Raw genomic sequence first — 14421 nt, forward strand, 5'->3', positions numbered from 1 at the left:
CTAGATGTGTAATTATGGCACTAGGGCGCAGCGATGTTCATACAACGTTTTATGCAACAAATCTAATTCGAAGATTAAGGGGATTGCGGGACTTAAAATTGTTGCAAGAGTTGCGATGAGGCGACATAACTACACGGTCAATATCGACAGGAACGATATTATCGTTTTTTAGACGATAGTATCGTCTAAAAAACGATAGTATCGTTTTTTGGACGATAGTATTGTTTTTTAGACGATAGTATCGTCCAAAAAACCGATAGTATCGTCCAAAAAAATTTCATCCAGGACGATAATATCGTCTAAAATTATAAATTTTAAAATATTTTCAGTACGTTATTATCGTTTTCTTGACGATATTATCGTTTAAAAAAACGATAATATCGTTTTTAAACGATAATATCGTTTTTTTGGACGATACTATCGTTTTTTTGATGACACTATCGTCTAAAAAACGATATTATCGGTTAATTTCTTTTTGTACAATTCGTTCCAATATTGCACACAATAAGTTAATAATATCGTTTTTTTGACGATAATATCGTCCTGGATGAAAATATCAGCTGGACGATATTATCGTTATTTTCTTTTTCTGAACCAATTTATCGTTATTTTGGACGATATTATCGTCCTGGTCGATAATTTTTGGGACGATAATATCGTTTTTAATTAATTTATTTTTTAAAATTTGAGACGATAAAGTCGGAGCATTATAATTTGATCGATTCTACTCATTTAATTAATTTTTAAATAATTGTAGTTTTCGAAGAAATCATTTCGAAAACATTACAGTATAAAAACTTAGAAGCGTGCATTTGAAGGGATTACCCGCAGGTATACCGCGAGTAAACAGCTCTAATGCGCTTGTGTAAGCTTTTATACTGAAATGTTTTCGAAATGATTTCTTGAAACACTACAATTATTTAAAAATGAATAGAATCGATCAAATTATAATGCTTTGTCCAGGACGATAATATCGTTTTTAATTTATTTAAAATAAAAATTCTAGACGATAATATCGTCCTGGGCGATATTATCGTTCTGGATGGTTGTTGAAGACGAAACACAAAATCTTGTAGATAAACACCTTTTTATAGACGGCAAATATATATTAAAAATTGGTTCATTTGGTTCCGTAAATTTAAATTTTATACAGAAAAATTAGACAGACTAATTATGAGACGATGCGAGAAAAAAAAATTAACTCCTAAGTTCCGACACCGTTCCGGCGCCCGGCTCGCATTGCGGCCCTCCGCTTCGCTCCGGGGCAATGGGCCGGATCGCTCGGCGTGTTAAAACGCTTTTTATGTACAATCAAAGTTGGTATTCATTTCGTAAAAAGATGAATTAGTGATTTCCTCTGACAATTGTTTTTCGATATTTTGGAAGAGAATTCGGTTCTTGCTGCACCTCTGAGTAAAATTGAGTCCTGGACAATATTACCACTCAAAACTAAACGATAATATCGTCCTGGGCGATATTATCGTTTTTTTAAACGATAGTATCGCCCTGGACGATATTATCGTTTAAGAAAACGATAATATCGCCCAGGACGATATTATCGTTTTGGACGATATTATTGTACAGAAAACGAAAATATCCATTAGATTTTCTAGAACGGTAATATCGTCCAGAAAACGATAATATCGTTTTTTGAACGATAATATCGACAATAAAACGATACTATCGTCCAGACAATATTTTAGAATTTTTCAATTTAGACGATATTATCGTCCTGGATGAAAATTTTTTGGGCGATAATATCGTTTTTTTGGACGATAGTATCGTCTAAAAAACAATAATATCGTTTTTGAGACGATACTATCGTCCAAAAAACGATATTATCGTTTTCTTGGACGATACTATCGTCTAAAAACGATATTATCGTTATTTAGACGATAGTATCGTTTTTTAGACGATAGTATCGTTTTTTAGACGATAGTATCGTCCAAAAAAACGATAATATCGTTCCTGACGATATTGACGGTGTGGAAATGTCCAGCCACCTTTTTCCGTGTAACAAACCCTCTCATTACGACATTACAAACAGGCAAGAAACCGTTCAATTCCGTCACAGAATTGCATAAATATATTATTTAACAGAATTGCCAGTGTTCTTATGCTTAAAGGTGTTTGCTGATCTTAACTGTTTCCAATATTTTGCAATATTAAAAGGTAAATAAGAAAGAAAAATAGAAAAAGCATCGAGCTGCAAACAAATCACAATATATATAAATATGAAGATGTCGTCGACCAATATTGTGTGTACACAATTTTTTTTTCTTTCTTTATCATGCTGATAGCTGGGATCTTTAACAGAGGAGAAGAGAGAAGATTTAAAAAAAAACCAGCTTGTTCCAATATGACCAAATAACATGAAAACTATTTATTCACATTACATGCGGACTATGAGTTTTAATAGACGTATATGTGCATCTACATTATCGTAGAATTTGGAATGCAAACATTGGTTATAAATTACCAGTTCATTTCATTTTATCAGCACTTTTGTATTATATTTATAGTAATGAACAGGGAAATTGATTTTGAGTTATATGTTTGATCGAAACTGGTTTGCTTGCTAGAATGAAGATTTTTTTTTTTTTACTATAAATGATTTTCAGCCATATATACACACTTCACGTAAGAATTTAATAAGATGGCAATTGTTTATATAAATAAACGACTCTGACGTATACCTTCTAAGCTGTCCAACTATTTCAATTTATTTTTTTTTCGCTGTAATTTTTACTCTGCTATAAAATAGTGGATTGAACGAATGATGAACGGTTTTAGGAAAAAAATTAAAAATAAGAAAAAAATTCAGTTGTAATTGTCGGGCACACTTTCTTTAAAGCAATAAATCATTTACAAAAACAAAAGGCTATTCGTCGTATAGATATGCTCTCACTCGGCATACAGATATACTTTTCAAATGTTGTACACACATGTGCGCGATCATAATAACTTAAGTTAATTTTAATATTGTCGCTTGAACGTTAAGAAAATCTTGACATTGTAAAGTTCCCAAACATGTATGTCGGTCATTAGCTTACTTTATCATACAGAAAAAAGAGCTATTATACACTACACTCTTACTGCAGACTCTTGTCATACGAATATTTATTTATATGCGGACACTGGAGAGATAGTCGCTTTCATTTAAGAAATAAAATTGTTGTATGGGCAGTATGACAGTTTAAATTTGATGACATGTTGCTTTTACGATGTAGAACGAGAAAGTTTTTTTCTTATAAGAAAAAAAAAAGTCTGATAAGTTTCACATAGTGCTGATTATGCGACTCTTGCATTCATCATAATTATATTTCGCTTTACAATGCTGATAAAAACTCAGTTTCTTTGACCGAATCAAGAGATACCAGATGCGGTAACTTTTTTCCTTTGTTTTGGTTTTTTGAGATAACCCTCCAGTTCACTCATTTTCATTGGCGCTTGGGCTTTGCGAATGCACTTATAGAACTTGTACCGTTTTGCCAATTTCATAGATTGGACAGTACCGAAAAATTGTGAAATTAAATGACTGGAATTCTCAGTATAATTATAGAATCTAGTACTTCTTATGATGGACACTATTTTCAAGAAATTGATAAAAACAAATCTTTTACTTCATTTGTTCAAACTAGATTTTGTCATTGCAGTCAAATAAGTCATCGGCTATTTTTATATCTCCGTCGATAACTGTTGATACAGTGAAGATACAGCTCTGCAACTAGTGCTTCCTAAGTTAATAACCTTGCTAATCGTAGATTCAATCAAACTTTAAGTTGCAACAATAGTAGTTTACGTCCTCGTCTGGAACTCTTTATTTTGGCAAGTGTGACACCTGCAGCTGAGCCGATGGCGACGGGTGCAACCAAACAATTTTACTCACCAAGCCCCTGGAAAATGAGTTTTGACGTTCATGTCGATGAAGTAATGGCTTATTTCCCGGTGGCTTAGTGAGTAAAATATTTATCTTCCCGAAACTCTCGTCGAAGCACTAAAATTTGTTACCGCTTTATGGTGCCGCTAGTCGTGTTTAAATTCTTTCCTGTCCTTGTATAGATACTACACCCAGCTCTTCAGTTGCATCGCCGCGTTGCTGTATTAAAACGAAAAGGGAACATAGTACCACACTCAATACCGATTATACATTTGAGATCGAATAATAACAAAGTATTTCTGCAGCACCAAACACACTTAACTTGTAATGGATTATTCGATGAGCTCAATGGATGCAATGGATGCAACGAGACTTATTTATGTTCATTCGTAGGTGTGTACAAAGGCTATAAATTCGTTGCTCGTTTGTACGATTACTGTCAAACTTCAATCCGCCCATTTAAATTTATTTATTTAACTTTTTGAATTAAAACGAAACGACGAAATTTGTAAATCTAAAGCGATTTACCTGTTTGAACAAAAATGTGATTGAACATATGCTTGATAGTAGTCTGGCGTCTTGGGAAACGGAAATTGGCTGTAGACGAAGAATTGGTGCTATTTTTCTTCCAGTTGTTTTCAGTTGTGAGATATTCAGCAAGTATGTGTGGAACAGATGACTTGTGTTTCATTTAATAGCTCTTTTGTTACACTTTATGATTCCATCACGCATTAAAATAGCCATTGATCAACATTCTTTCATTACATTTATTTAATATGCACATTCCATGCGAATAACATCAAATACGGAGAACGAAAGTCATGTGAATTTCTGTTTTACGATTATAATTTTTGCCTCAAATAAGTGCGATGCTAAATTCTCATGAAATCATTTTACAAACTGGATGTAAGATCTTTTACTTCATTAGTTGAAATAGCTTAAATTCGTTAGTTTTCTGGACTTACCATTTCATCGAATGAGAGACGATAACTTTTGAACGTATTCACGTTCGATTTCGTTCAGTTATTGAAAATGTATTTAGGATACTTACAGTAGAAGTCAGTCAAATTTAGACAGGCACTTGTCACAGCTGTACTTCAGTGGTAGTGATAAAACCGTAGAAAGACGTATGATCAGTTTTGTTTGTATGAGTGGACCAGCTGAAGCAAAGCCCTGTCTAAATTTCCGGTTATTAGACCCGTACGAAGTACTGGGGTCTTATAGGTTTACGCATACGTTTGTAACACGTCGAATTGGACTCCCTGAGTAAGGGGAAACCTATTGTGGTTGTCTAGAGATGCCAAATCCGCGAAAAAAAAAATGTCCGTCTGTCCGTCTGTCCGTCTGTCTGTCTGCACGATAACTTGAGTAAAACGCATCCGATTTTGAAAATTCTTTTTTTTCCCGTTTGGTAATGTCAAAAGACAGGCTAAGTTCGAAGATGAGTGATTTTGGATCGACCCCTCCCGAGCTGTGGCCCAATAAGTGCTTTACGGTTTTTCGAAGATATCTCCGGACATTTAAACGTTAAACTTGTAAGTGATACGTCAAATAAAAGGTATTTACAATACCGATCGACAAAAAAAAAGTTTATGGAAATCGGATGACCGACTCGTGAGTTAGAACCCTTGGTGTGGAACAGGCACAGGGCGGCAAGCAGTTTTTGCTTGTAGGTCGGCCAAATTTGAACATATTTCGTTCGTTTTAGCTTTATTAGATAGGTATTGACCGTACCAATCAGGGAAAAAAAAATTTATGAAATTATGTTCTCCGGAGCGTGAGCTAGGTCTCTTGGAGTGAGCTCTTATCTGGCTACTCGGCCGTACAGTGAACGTGGAGTATTTTGTCAATATCTCGAGTAAATTTTGACCGAATTTCATGATTTTTTGTTTGTTTGAAAGGTATTAACAAATGTAAAGCGTCGGTACTATTTTCGGTTTCCTAACAAAATGGCTGCCGGCGGCCATATTGGATTTTATTAAAAGTGATATAAAGTGGGAAAAATGATACTTAGAGAGTTTCTGTTAACATGGAAATAATGTGTTAAGTGTGAGGGGTTTCAGGCATTCCATATATGGACATCTATATATACCTATATACAGCTATATTGAGCTATATACAGGCATATAGAGCTATATAATAGCATATTCCTCTCTGAAATGTTTATTTATAGGAAAATATAGGTAAATATAGCGGTACAGAGCTGTTTAAATAGGAATTTATGAAATTTGACTTCGTACGGGGCTGTCTATATTGCCTCCGGCAATTTAATTGTATATGATAACAAGGCAAAGAGTGGATAATGTAAGTGATTTAAAAGGAAGAATAGTTTTTCAGCAGAGAAGAAAATGAAGTAAGAGAAATGAAGAGTTTCACATTAAAGGCTTTTGATACGAATAGGTGTTTCGTACGGGTCGGCGTTAGCTATGTTTCAATAAAAAAAGCTGCTGAACAATTGAGTTGATTTATTCTCTAAAATATTTTTAATATTTCGGATTGATCCACATATCAATGCAACGATGTTGTTACTCAATTAAAAAGTTCTCCCTACATAGGAAAGACATTTTCACAAAGCCATTGTAGCCATGAGTTGTCATAGTTACATTTCTTCACACAGTCACCCAATTTTCCGTCCCAAGACAGTTTACCACTGAAATTTTTAACACATTTCACGGAATCAACACCTTGAACTTCGTAATTTACATTACAAACGAGTCGCACTGTGCTATTTTCCAAGTAATTAAGAACCTGCAAGTATCCATTTCTCGGAACAGATATTCTTTCACAACCAATAGTCAATGATTTGGCGACGTTGACGAAATTCTCAACAGCTTCCATGGTACCAGTCGCCAACTCAATATTCCCAGTTACGGATAAATCGAACAAACATTCGAAGGAGCCCTTGCAGGCTTCCACATCTTGTGGTGATAATTTTGTTAAATCTGGTACTTCAAAGTGTGGAACAAAGTCATCATCGTGAAAGTTGTCGAAGCCTTTGTCGAGTGGATACGTAAACAGACTTTCTTCACAAGTTATTTGCCATTGCATACCAAACTCGTGTAACGTCTTTGAATCGGCATTGGTTGGGATGATATTGCCATTTGGTAAAGTGAGATCATTTGCCTGGTTGTCATCAAACACACCAAACAATCCTCTGAACTTACCCTTCAATTCATCAGCAACCATAGCAGCCATGTTAATAACTTGAGGGTGATAGGTGAATTTGAACGAATATCCGGACGAAAACGTAACTCTGATGTCGTGAGGAGAAAATATTACAATCGAGGCACCGTTGTGGATTATAGTGCGTTTAGGCTGGTTAACGTTCGGATTCATTGCTACTACCTGGCCATCTATCATTATTTCAATGTGTTTTTCCATCAACGATAACTGAACGGTTGCATCCCCATCGCAACTACGTTGATTCATGACATATACAGTACAAACGGTTGCTTGTGTATGCAAATATTGCGTAAATCTGCCTTGCATCGAGAAATCTCGACTTTTGATAATCCAAAATTCACCAAGCCCAAGGAACGTATAATAAAGCCCGTCGAATGTAGTGAAATGTGGATCACCTACGGCGCATCCACAATGAGGATCCACGTAATCGCGGCCATCATTCGATGGTCTCCTTTCTTGATAGAGGTCACAATAGGCGCTATTTACTGGTAGATAACAGCACGTATACCACGGCAATATGTCTGCAGCAATATGCGGAACCTCACCGTGTTCACCATTAGGGCTAACGGATCGTACGTTACCACCGCTTCGACCAATCAAAAGTTTTCCGTCGTTGTAAACACATCGTTGCGCTGCACCGCTGTGTGATGGAACTTTTTGCATAAAGCCGTTATCTGCGTCAGGGTTATACAACGCCAAGTCGTCAACAGGCTCGAATCGTTCATCAACCTGTGCTTTCTGTAAGGTGGGTGGGCAAGGCAAAGCATCTGTCGGTGCACCGTTATCTTGAATGTACCAACTATAGCATAAGTCATGGAGTTCTGGCTCAGATTTTCCACGAAGTTGATTCAGAAAATTAGACACTATCGGATGTTGGTTGACAGCAGAAATGCGGGGCATTCGTGAGTTGGGTCGGATTTGAACCACGTAAATATTTCTCAATTTTTGAAACACTGCCGTGGCTAAGCTGTCGAGGTCCCCTTTAAAAAGTCCGTCATTCGTGATATTCCGCTTAATGACACCTCTTGAGGTTAAAAGACCACCGGCAACTTCCAACAGTTCCAAGTCCAATGAAGCACCTGCATCGAAATGAGTCTTATCCCAAGACATTTTGTATGTGTGTGCACCGACAAACTCAAAATTCAAATCGGTACGATGCCTTTCGGTGTAAATATAGCCGTAGAATGTGTTGATGGTACTGTTCGTTCGCTTTACCAACATGTCCACCTGTATTCTACCAAGCTTATATAGGTGCGGTAAAGTACAGGTGACCGTGTTGTTACCTGATATCGATGCATTTACTGTTTGAGCGGTCTTATCGTTGAATCGGATCTGAACGCTACTGGCATGTTGGAGAGACGGGCCTTGTATGGTAATTGGAATATTTCCAAAGATTGAAACGAATGACGGAGAAATCGATAGTTGCACGAACTCGGAATGTTTACTTATGCATCCCGGAGATTGTAAGTCATCTGCACTGGAGGCAGAAATGAACAGTGTTATGCAGACAATTGCCAATTTCATTGTAGAATGATTTTACGGCCACTTGAAGTTGCTGTAATTTAAAAAGAAAAATTGTGAAAATTTGAAACGACAACGAGGGGTAATCACTGATTTACTAGCTCAGTAAATCACGGTAAATCACGGTAAATCACAGTAAATCACAGTAAATCAAGTAAATCAAAAATGGAGTTTCTACTAAATTTGAATCTATTTACTTCAATTTGTATTAGTTCATGAAATTTATCCTATATGTTTACGGCCACGATACTTCGAAATGTAATCCAGTGAAAATTAAAAATTTTTCAAAAATTTTTCAAAATTTTTTGTGATTTACCGTGATTTACTTGATTTACTGATTTACTAGTGATTACCCCCTTGAACGACAAATGAATTTACAAATTTGTCCCTTCAGATAAGCAAGTTTATCAACCGATAAAATTAATATTAGCCGCAGTTTGAACTGGGCATTAATCAATATGTACTTTCACCACTTCACTCAATTTTTATTTATAGAAAACTTCCTCACTGCGGCGGTCTTCGCGGTCCTACATTTTTAATGAAACAACAGAAGTCAAATATTTAATGATTGAACCACGATACACTTGCCGTTTCTAAACGGTTAATTCGACTTCTTTCTAACACACCGTCATCGTCAATATATGTTTCGTAAGATGTTGTAAATTGAACACACAAAAACTCACCAGTTTGATAGATGCTTTTCAAATACAAAAATTGACAGCCTCATCCACTAACAGCTTACAGCGTGTCTTGTGCCAAATTATTTAAAGGTAATAAAATCCTCCGTTCCTTATATATACCAGCAAGCTGTAAATTTAAAATATTTTTCCAATAAGAAAATGAATTTCCTGTACTCCAGTGCGTAAACATTTATTTTGTTCTTTGTTGAGTGTGTCCGAAAAAGTGATATTTGGAATAGAAGAGAGTGTTTCGTCGCTTGTATTGAGGTTATTTAGCAATATTTGCTTCCATACAGAGACCGTGTTCCTCACATGTACCTAAACTTTTCGGAACTTTTCACACATGATTCTGGCAATGTTGGATCATAAGACAGACTGAGCCATGACCGAAATTTTTCTTTTGCGTTTTTCTATTTTAAATCGATCAAACTCTTAATTTTGATCAAAAAATGGTTCTGCATCATGCAGAAGTCCTTCAAAATAAAAATCTTCAAATTTTCAACGTTTTCTATTTTTTATCGATATAAAAGTTAAATTTGAGCTAAAAATTGATCTACTGTAGTGCTCAAAACGTGACTGTTTTTTTTTACTTCTGACAAAACAGACAAATGTCGGTAGGTGTTATTCATTTTATAAAAAAACGATTCATTTTCGATGTATATCGTAGAATAACTTTTTGCTCAGAATTACATTTCACGTCGAATGAAAATATTAAAAAATTCGGTATCTCGGCCCATTGTACTGTCCATATGTAGCACTTGTTAGAAAAATAGCTATCCATTAAAAAAACGTTAAGTGATAAGATTTCTTTTTATCATTCATGTATACAATCAGTTAATTAGTTAATAAGTACACGATCATAGAAATACTTTTTGTTCTGACCGATTGATTGTTTTTGATATACCAGGTCATTCCCTGGCGATGTTGTAAATATTTGTATGTAGGGGATTTTTGTGCATGATTTAAAATCAGATTGAGTTGACCGTTTTCAGGTCACAGTCAGCCATTAGATATTTGATGGACTTATAACAGCGATGTTATTGTCCAAATGAATCAGAAATTGTGTTCCAACACTAAAGAAATATAAAGTCTTAAGAGTGATATCGCGAAATCTTCGAACAATTTCGGGACAAGGGATCAAATAAATAATAAATAGCCACAAAAAGGTCCAAAAATGCTTCATATCCCATTTTTTATAGAAAATAGTCGAAATTTGGTTTCCAAAAGTATACGAACCACGTGAATACATCGAAAAATTCTTTATACTAGTTGAACTCACTCTTGTCAGCAATAAATAATGAATAGCCGCACAAAAAACCTCAAAAAGCGAAAAACAAATGAAGGAAAGGGATAAAATTTCGTCGACTTCGGGTGGACTTCCGCTAAAGTCGCTCCAACCCTTTGCCAAGGATGTTTTTACATGTTACGGTACTACAGAGGCTAGGCTCTCTCACCATGCATACCATGTCTCGAACTTATGTCACTGCAGCCGGTCAGGGACTTGGGAAAATCACCTATTTCTTCACCTAAAATGATTGATAACACCAACCCAACAGGTCAACATGGAGGTGGTGGTGTGTATACTCAAAATGTGCGTCTCTTCAAGGCCTACAAGCCTAGCTAAAAAAGTTTTTTCCCAAGCTCCCAGGCTCGAGCGTCGACAACAAAATATACGACTCCAAACGTAGTACCACGTTTTACTCGCAAAAGTTCAACGAATCGAATGAGCTATAAGTCAATAATATCTGTGACCCCTTGTTCCAAAATGTCTGATTTTGTTCGATGTTTTGGCGATATCACTCTTAAAAAGACCATGAAAATTACGGGACATTTTTTCGGGTGTGAGAAGCTCCATCTTTCTTTCACAATTGCGCTGAGCTGACATTAGTTTTATGACAAATTGTGCTAGAATTGTAATAGAACTATACAAAAAATCTATTACGGATTTCGTACGTTCTGCTCATTATGTTTAAATGGGTACACTGAAGGCTGCGAAAGTAATTTGTTATACGAGGTAACGATTTTGCGATAAAAGCACATTCACAAGCTTCAGTAACTGTCTTTTCGCCAATTGTAGAGTTGGTATATCCGAGCCGAAGGCGAGTTTTGCAACAACACATAGTTGTTTCCGAAGTAATGAAGCATGGCAACATCCAATGTATCCTGGTTTACTAGATGTCCCATGCCAGACTTGAGGAAAATTAAAAAAAATAACCGAAAGTAGTCCAGGTGTAGATAGATGGATAGTTTTCGCAGGGAACAAATTGCTATGTAATGATCAACTTTCGCATAGGGCAGATCGTAAATAAAGTTTAAAAATGAAATTAACATTTTTATAACGCGCTGAAATACAAATCAGGTTTATCTGTGTTATACTTTAAGGAATTAAATTACCGGAAATTCCTTAACATTCTCGAAAATACCGGAATTCTGTATTCTCTTAAATCTCCTGAATTTAATCGAAAGCATAAAAAAAACTGAAAAGGCCATAAAATCAGCGAAGTCACCTCGGTCTATTGCTATTTTAGAGAAACAGACAAAACTTGACGGAAAAATGATAGAATTTTTGGGAATTTAATTCTCTCAAAACTTATCTTCTCTGGAGAGAATTTTTTTTAAATTATCTCTCACTAATAGTGAGTCACTATTGTTGAATAAATTTTCAAAAAACCAAATTGGATCTCAAAATAGTTGGGGACGGAAAAATAAAATTACGTGGAAACGAACAGTCGTCGACGAAGGGAGGAAAGTCGCGAAAGAATATACGAAAGTCAAGACACTCGCACCGAGCCAATGGCGACAATTTGTAGACTGTCTGTCTATGCTCCCTAGAGGAGTAAGACGACAGATGATGATGAAATTGGATCTCACATTTCACGTCGCAATTTATTATTATTTTTAAATGTTAATTTGAACTCGTCTTTCCACACATCACAATTTCTGTCATTTGATTTAATTCGATATGATGCATGATTTCTAAATAATCACGTATCAATTCACGATGACAAATGGATTTAACATCACCAGATTTTGTTGGCGCCAGCGAGATCTAGCAAAGAGAAAAAAAATAATAATTGAAATCAGCAAATCGATATAACAGAATATTTGTACAACAAAATGAATTGTGTAAAAAGGAAGAAAAAAAATTATATCTTAATGCCGTGCCATCGCATACGTAAATTTATATTACACGAAATTCCCGTCGAAATGACCTTGGCATACCTTTCGAAGAAGAAGGGAAAAAACACCAAGTTGTCGGATACCACTTGCTTTGCAATAAAAGACGCATTAATAAGAACTGAGAAAACTGAGCAAGAGAATCGAAAAATGCAACGAACGAAAATGAATGCCAATTTAAATACTGCACACAGTTCGCAATTTTATAGACGATGGACAGATGGAAAAATTTAAATTTACAATCTTTGAGAAGATAATAAAAAACGTGTGAAATGCAACAATGAGAAAATTGGATATTATGTGCGCCAATGCTATGTTGAGATTTCAATATTAAATAAGAAATTATCCATCATTATACTGCAACGATAAAATGCGCGAAGAAAAAGAACGCAAATTCGATCTCGTTTTCATATTTTTGCAGGATACAATATTCTTCGTTCTGGTAAACCATAGTGTGCTTTACCTTCAAAATGATTAAGGTTTCTCGAGTCTCGACCTTCAAGAAATTTATTCTACCAGTTTTGCTCATTTTCCATTAAAGAAACTAACGGAAACTAAACCAACAATAATCTGATTCCGGAATCAGAAATTATTTACAGAAATTTTTATTTACGACGAAGACGATGTTATGACCACTCGGCCGTTGATTGGAACTTGATAAAATCGTAATTTTGTGGCTATTTGTGGCAGTTCAAATTTAAAAGCGAACCATTTTGTGGTTCAGTTATGGTGTTATACATTTCAAAATATAATTATCGATCGATTTCAATGACCAGTATAAATACATAATAAAGTGCATTGACTCGGGTCGAACAATACACCGACTGGAAAATGTTTCTGCGATTTTTTTAAATTAAAACAAATTTCGCTTTGTTTACTATTACTGCTAGAACGTTTACTTTCAAAAGTTTTACTTTCCTTCAAATCATGTTGCAGTCAATGTTTCGAGTGTTTTTTAGGTCTTTTTTCTTAAAGAAAAGGTAAGTAGCCAACATAGAAAATATGATTATAATATGCTAGTAAAAACTTGATATTGTGCCGCACTGGCCATACTGGGAAGTCGGGAGACATCCGATGGACGTATAAATTTTTATATGACAAAATTGAATTATTTGGTTTTTTTTCAAATATTATAGGCCTTAAACGGAGCGCGTAAGGTGGCAGTGACTCCAGCCCTGACTTTAAATTGTCTCATACGTCAGAAAAATTAAAATAGACACGAAGAAAAGGGGAATTCTGGAGAATTTTTGTGTTAGTACACTTCAATCAAAATTGAAGCTCAACGAAAGTCGTGCCGCGGTAGGTGTATGGTGTCATGGATAGTAGTTGTCACTACCTACCCAACGACACCCATATCAACCAAGTCTATCATTGTAGTTTTTTTTTTTGACATCTATTTTTTTGTCAGCAAATTTATTCTTTTAGTAGCAAAATTATTTATTTCATCAGCAAATTTATTCTTTTTTTCTGCAAATTTATTTTTTTTAGCAGCAAATTTAATCTTTTTTATCAGAAAATTTAGTGTTTTGCATCAGCAAAATTAGTCTTATTTTCAGCAAACTTATTAGTACTCGAACAGCATATTTATTGCTTTCTGAGCAGCAATATTACTGACTTTAAGCAGCAAAAATAATTCTTTTGCAGCAAATCCCTGGCAGCAAATTTATCACTTTGTAGTCAGCAAATTTATTGTTTTGTAATATGCACTTTTAATGCCTTCGAACAGCAAAATTAATACCTCGAAGTTATTGCTTTTTGTCAGCAAATTTATTAGTGTTTCAATTGCAAATTTATTTTTTTATAAGTAGGAAAATTAATCAACTCAACAAGCGACGAAAAGTAGAACTTTCCGTTGCCTTTATTGCGAAAAACGTTGTACACAACTCGGTGATAGATCTTTTAGGCACACGATGTGTATTGTCACGCTCGACCTGCGGTATCGAGTGACAATCTACACACCTAGTGCCTAAAAAAGCATTT

The 14421-nt window shown here is 35.2% G+C and overlaps 2 protein-coding genes across 2 annotated transcripts in view; one reads left to right on the forward strand and one right to left on the reverse strand.

Annotated features, from left to right (window-relative positions):
- LOC119085171 (tyrosine-protein phosphatase non-receptor type 13-like) overlaps nucleotides 1-14421 on the forward strand; it is a 66766-nt gene that overhangs the window by 22305 nt on the left and 30040 nt on the right. The gene's annotated exons all lie outside the window — the stretch shown is intronic.
- Nucleotides 6335-9368, reverse strand: LOC119085172 (sushi domain-containing protein 2-like). Its single transcript, XM_037195472.1, has 2 exons — nucleotides 9268-9368; nucleotides 6335-8618 (listed from the first exon to the last, which is right to left on the reverse strand). Exon 2 carries the CDS (start codon nucleotides 8585-8587, stop codon nucleotides 6428-6430), a length of 2160 nt encoding a protein of 719 aa, XP_037051367.1. The 5' UTR covers nucleotides 8588-8618; nucleotides 9268-9368; the 3' UTR covers nucleotides 6335-6427.

This window comes from Bradysia coprophila, unplaced genomic scaffold, assembly GCF_014529535.1.
Source record: "Bradysia coprophila strain Holo2 unplaced genomic scaffold, BU_Bcop_v1 contig_94, whole genome shotgun sequence".
Taxonomy (NCBI): domain Eukaryota; kingdom Metazoa; phylum Arthropoda; class Insecta; order Diptera; family Sciaridae; genus Bradysia; species Bradysia coprophila.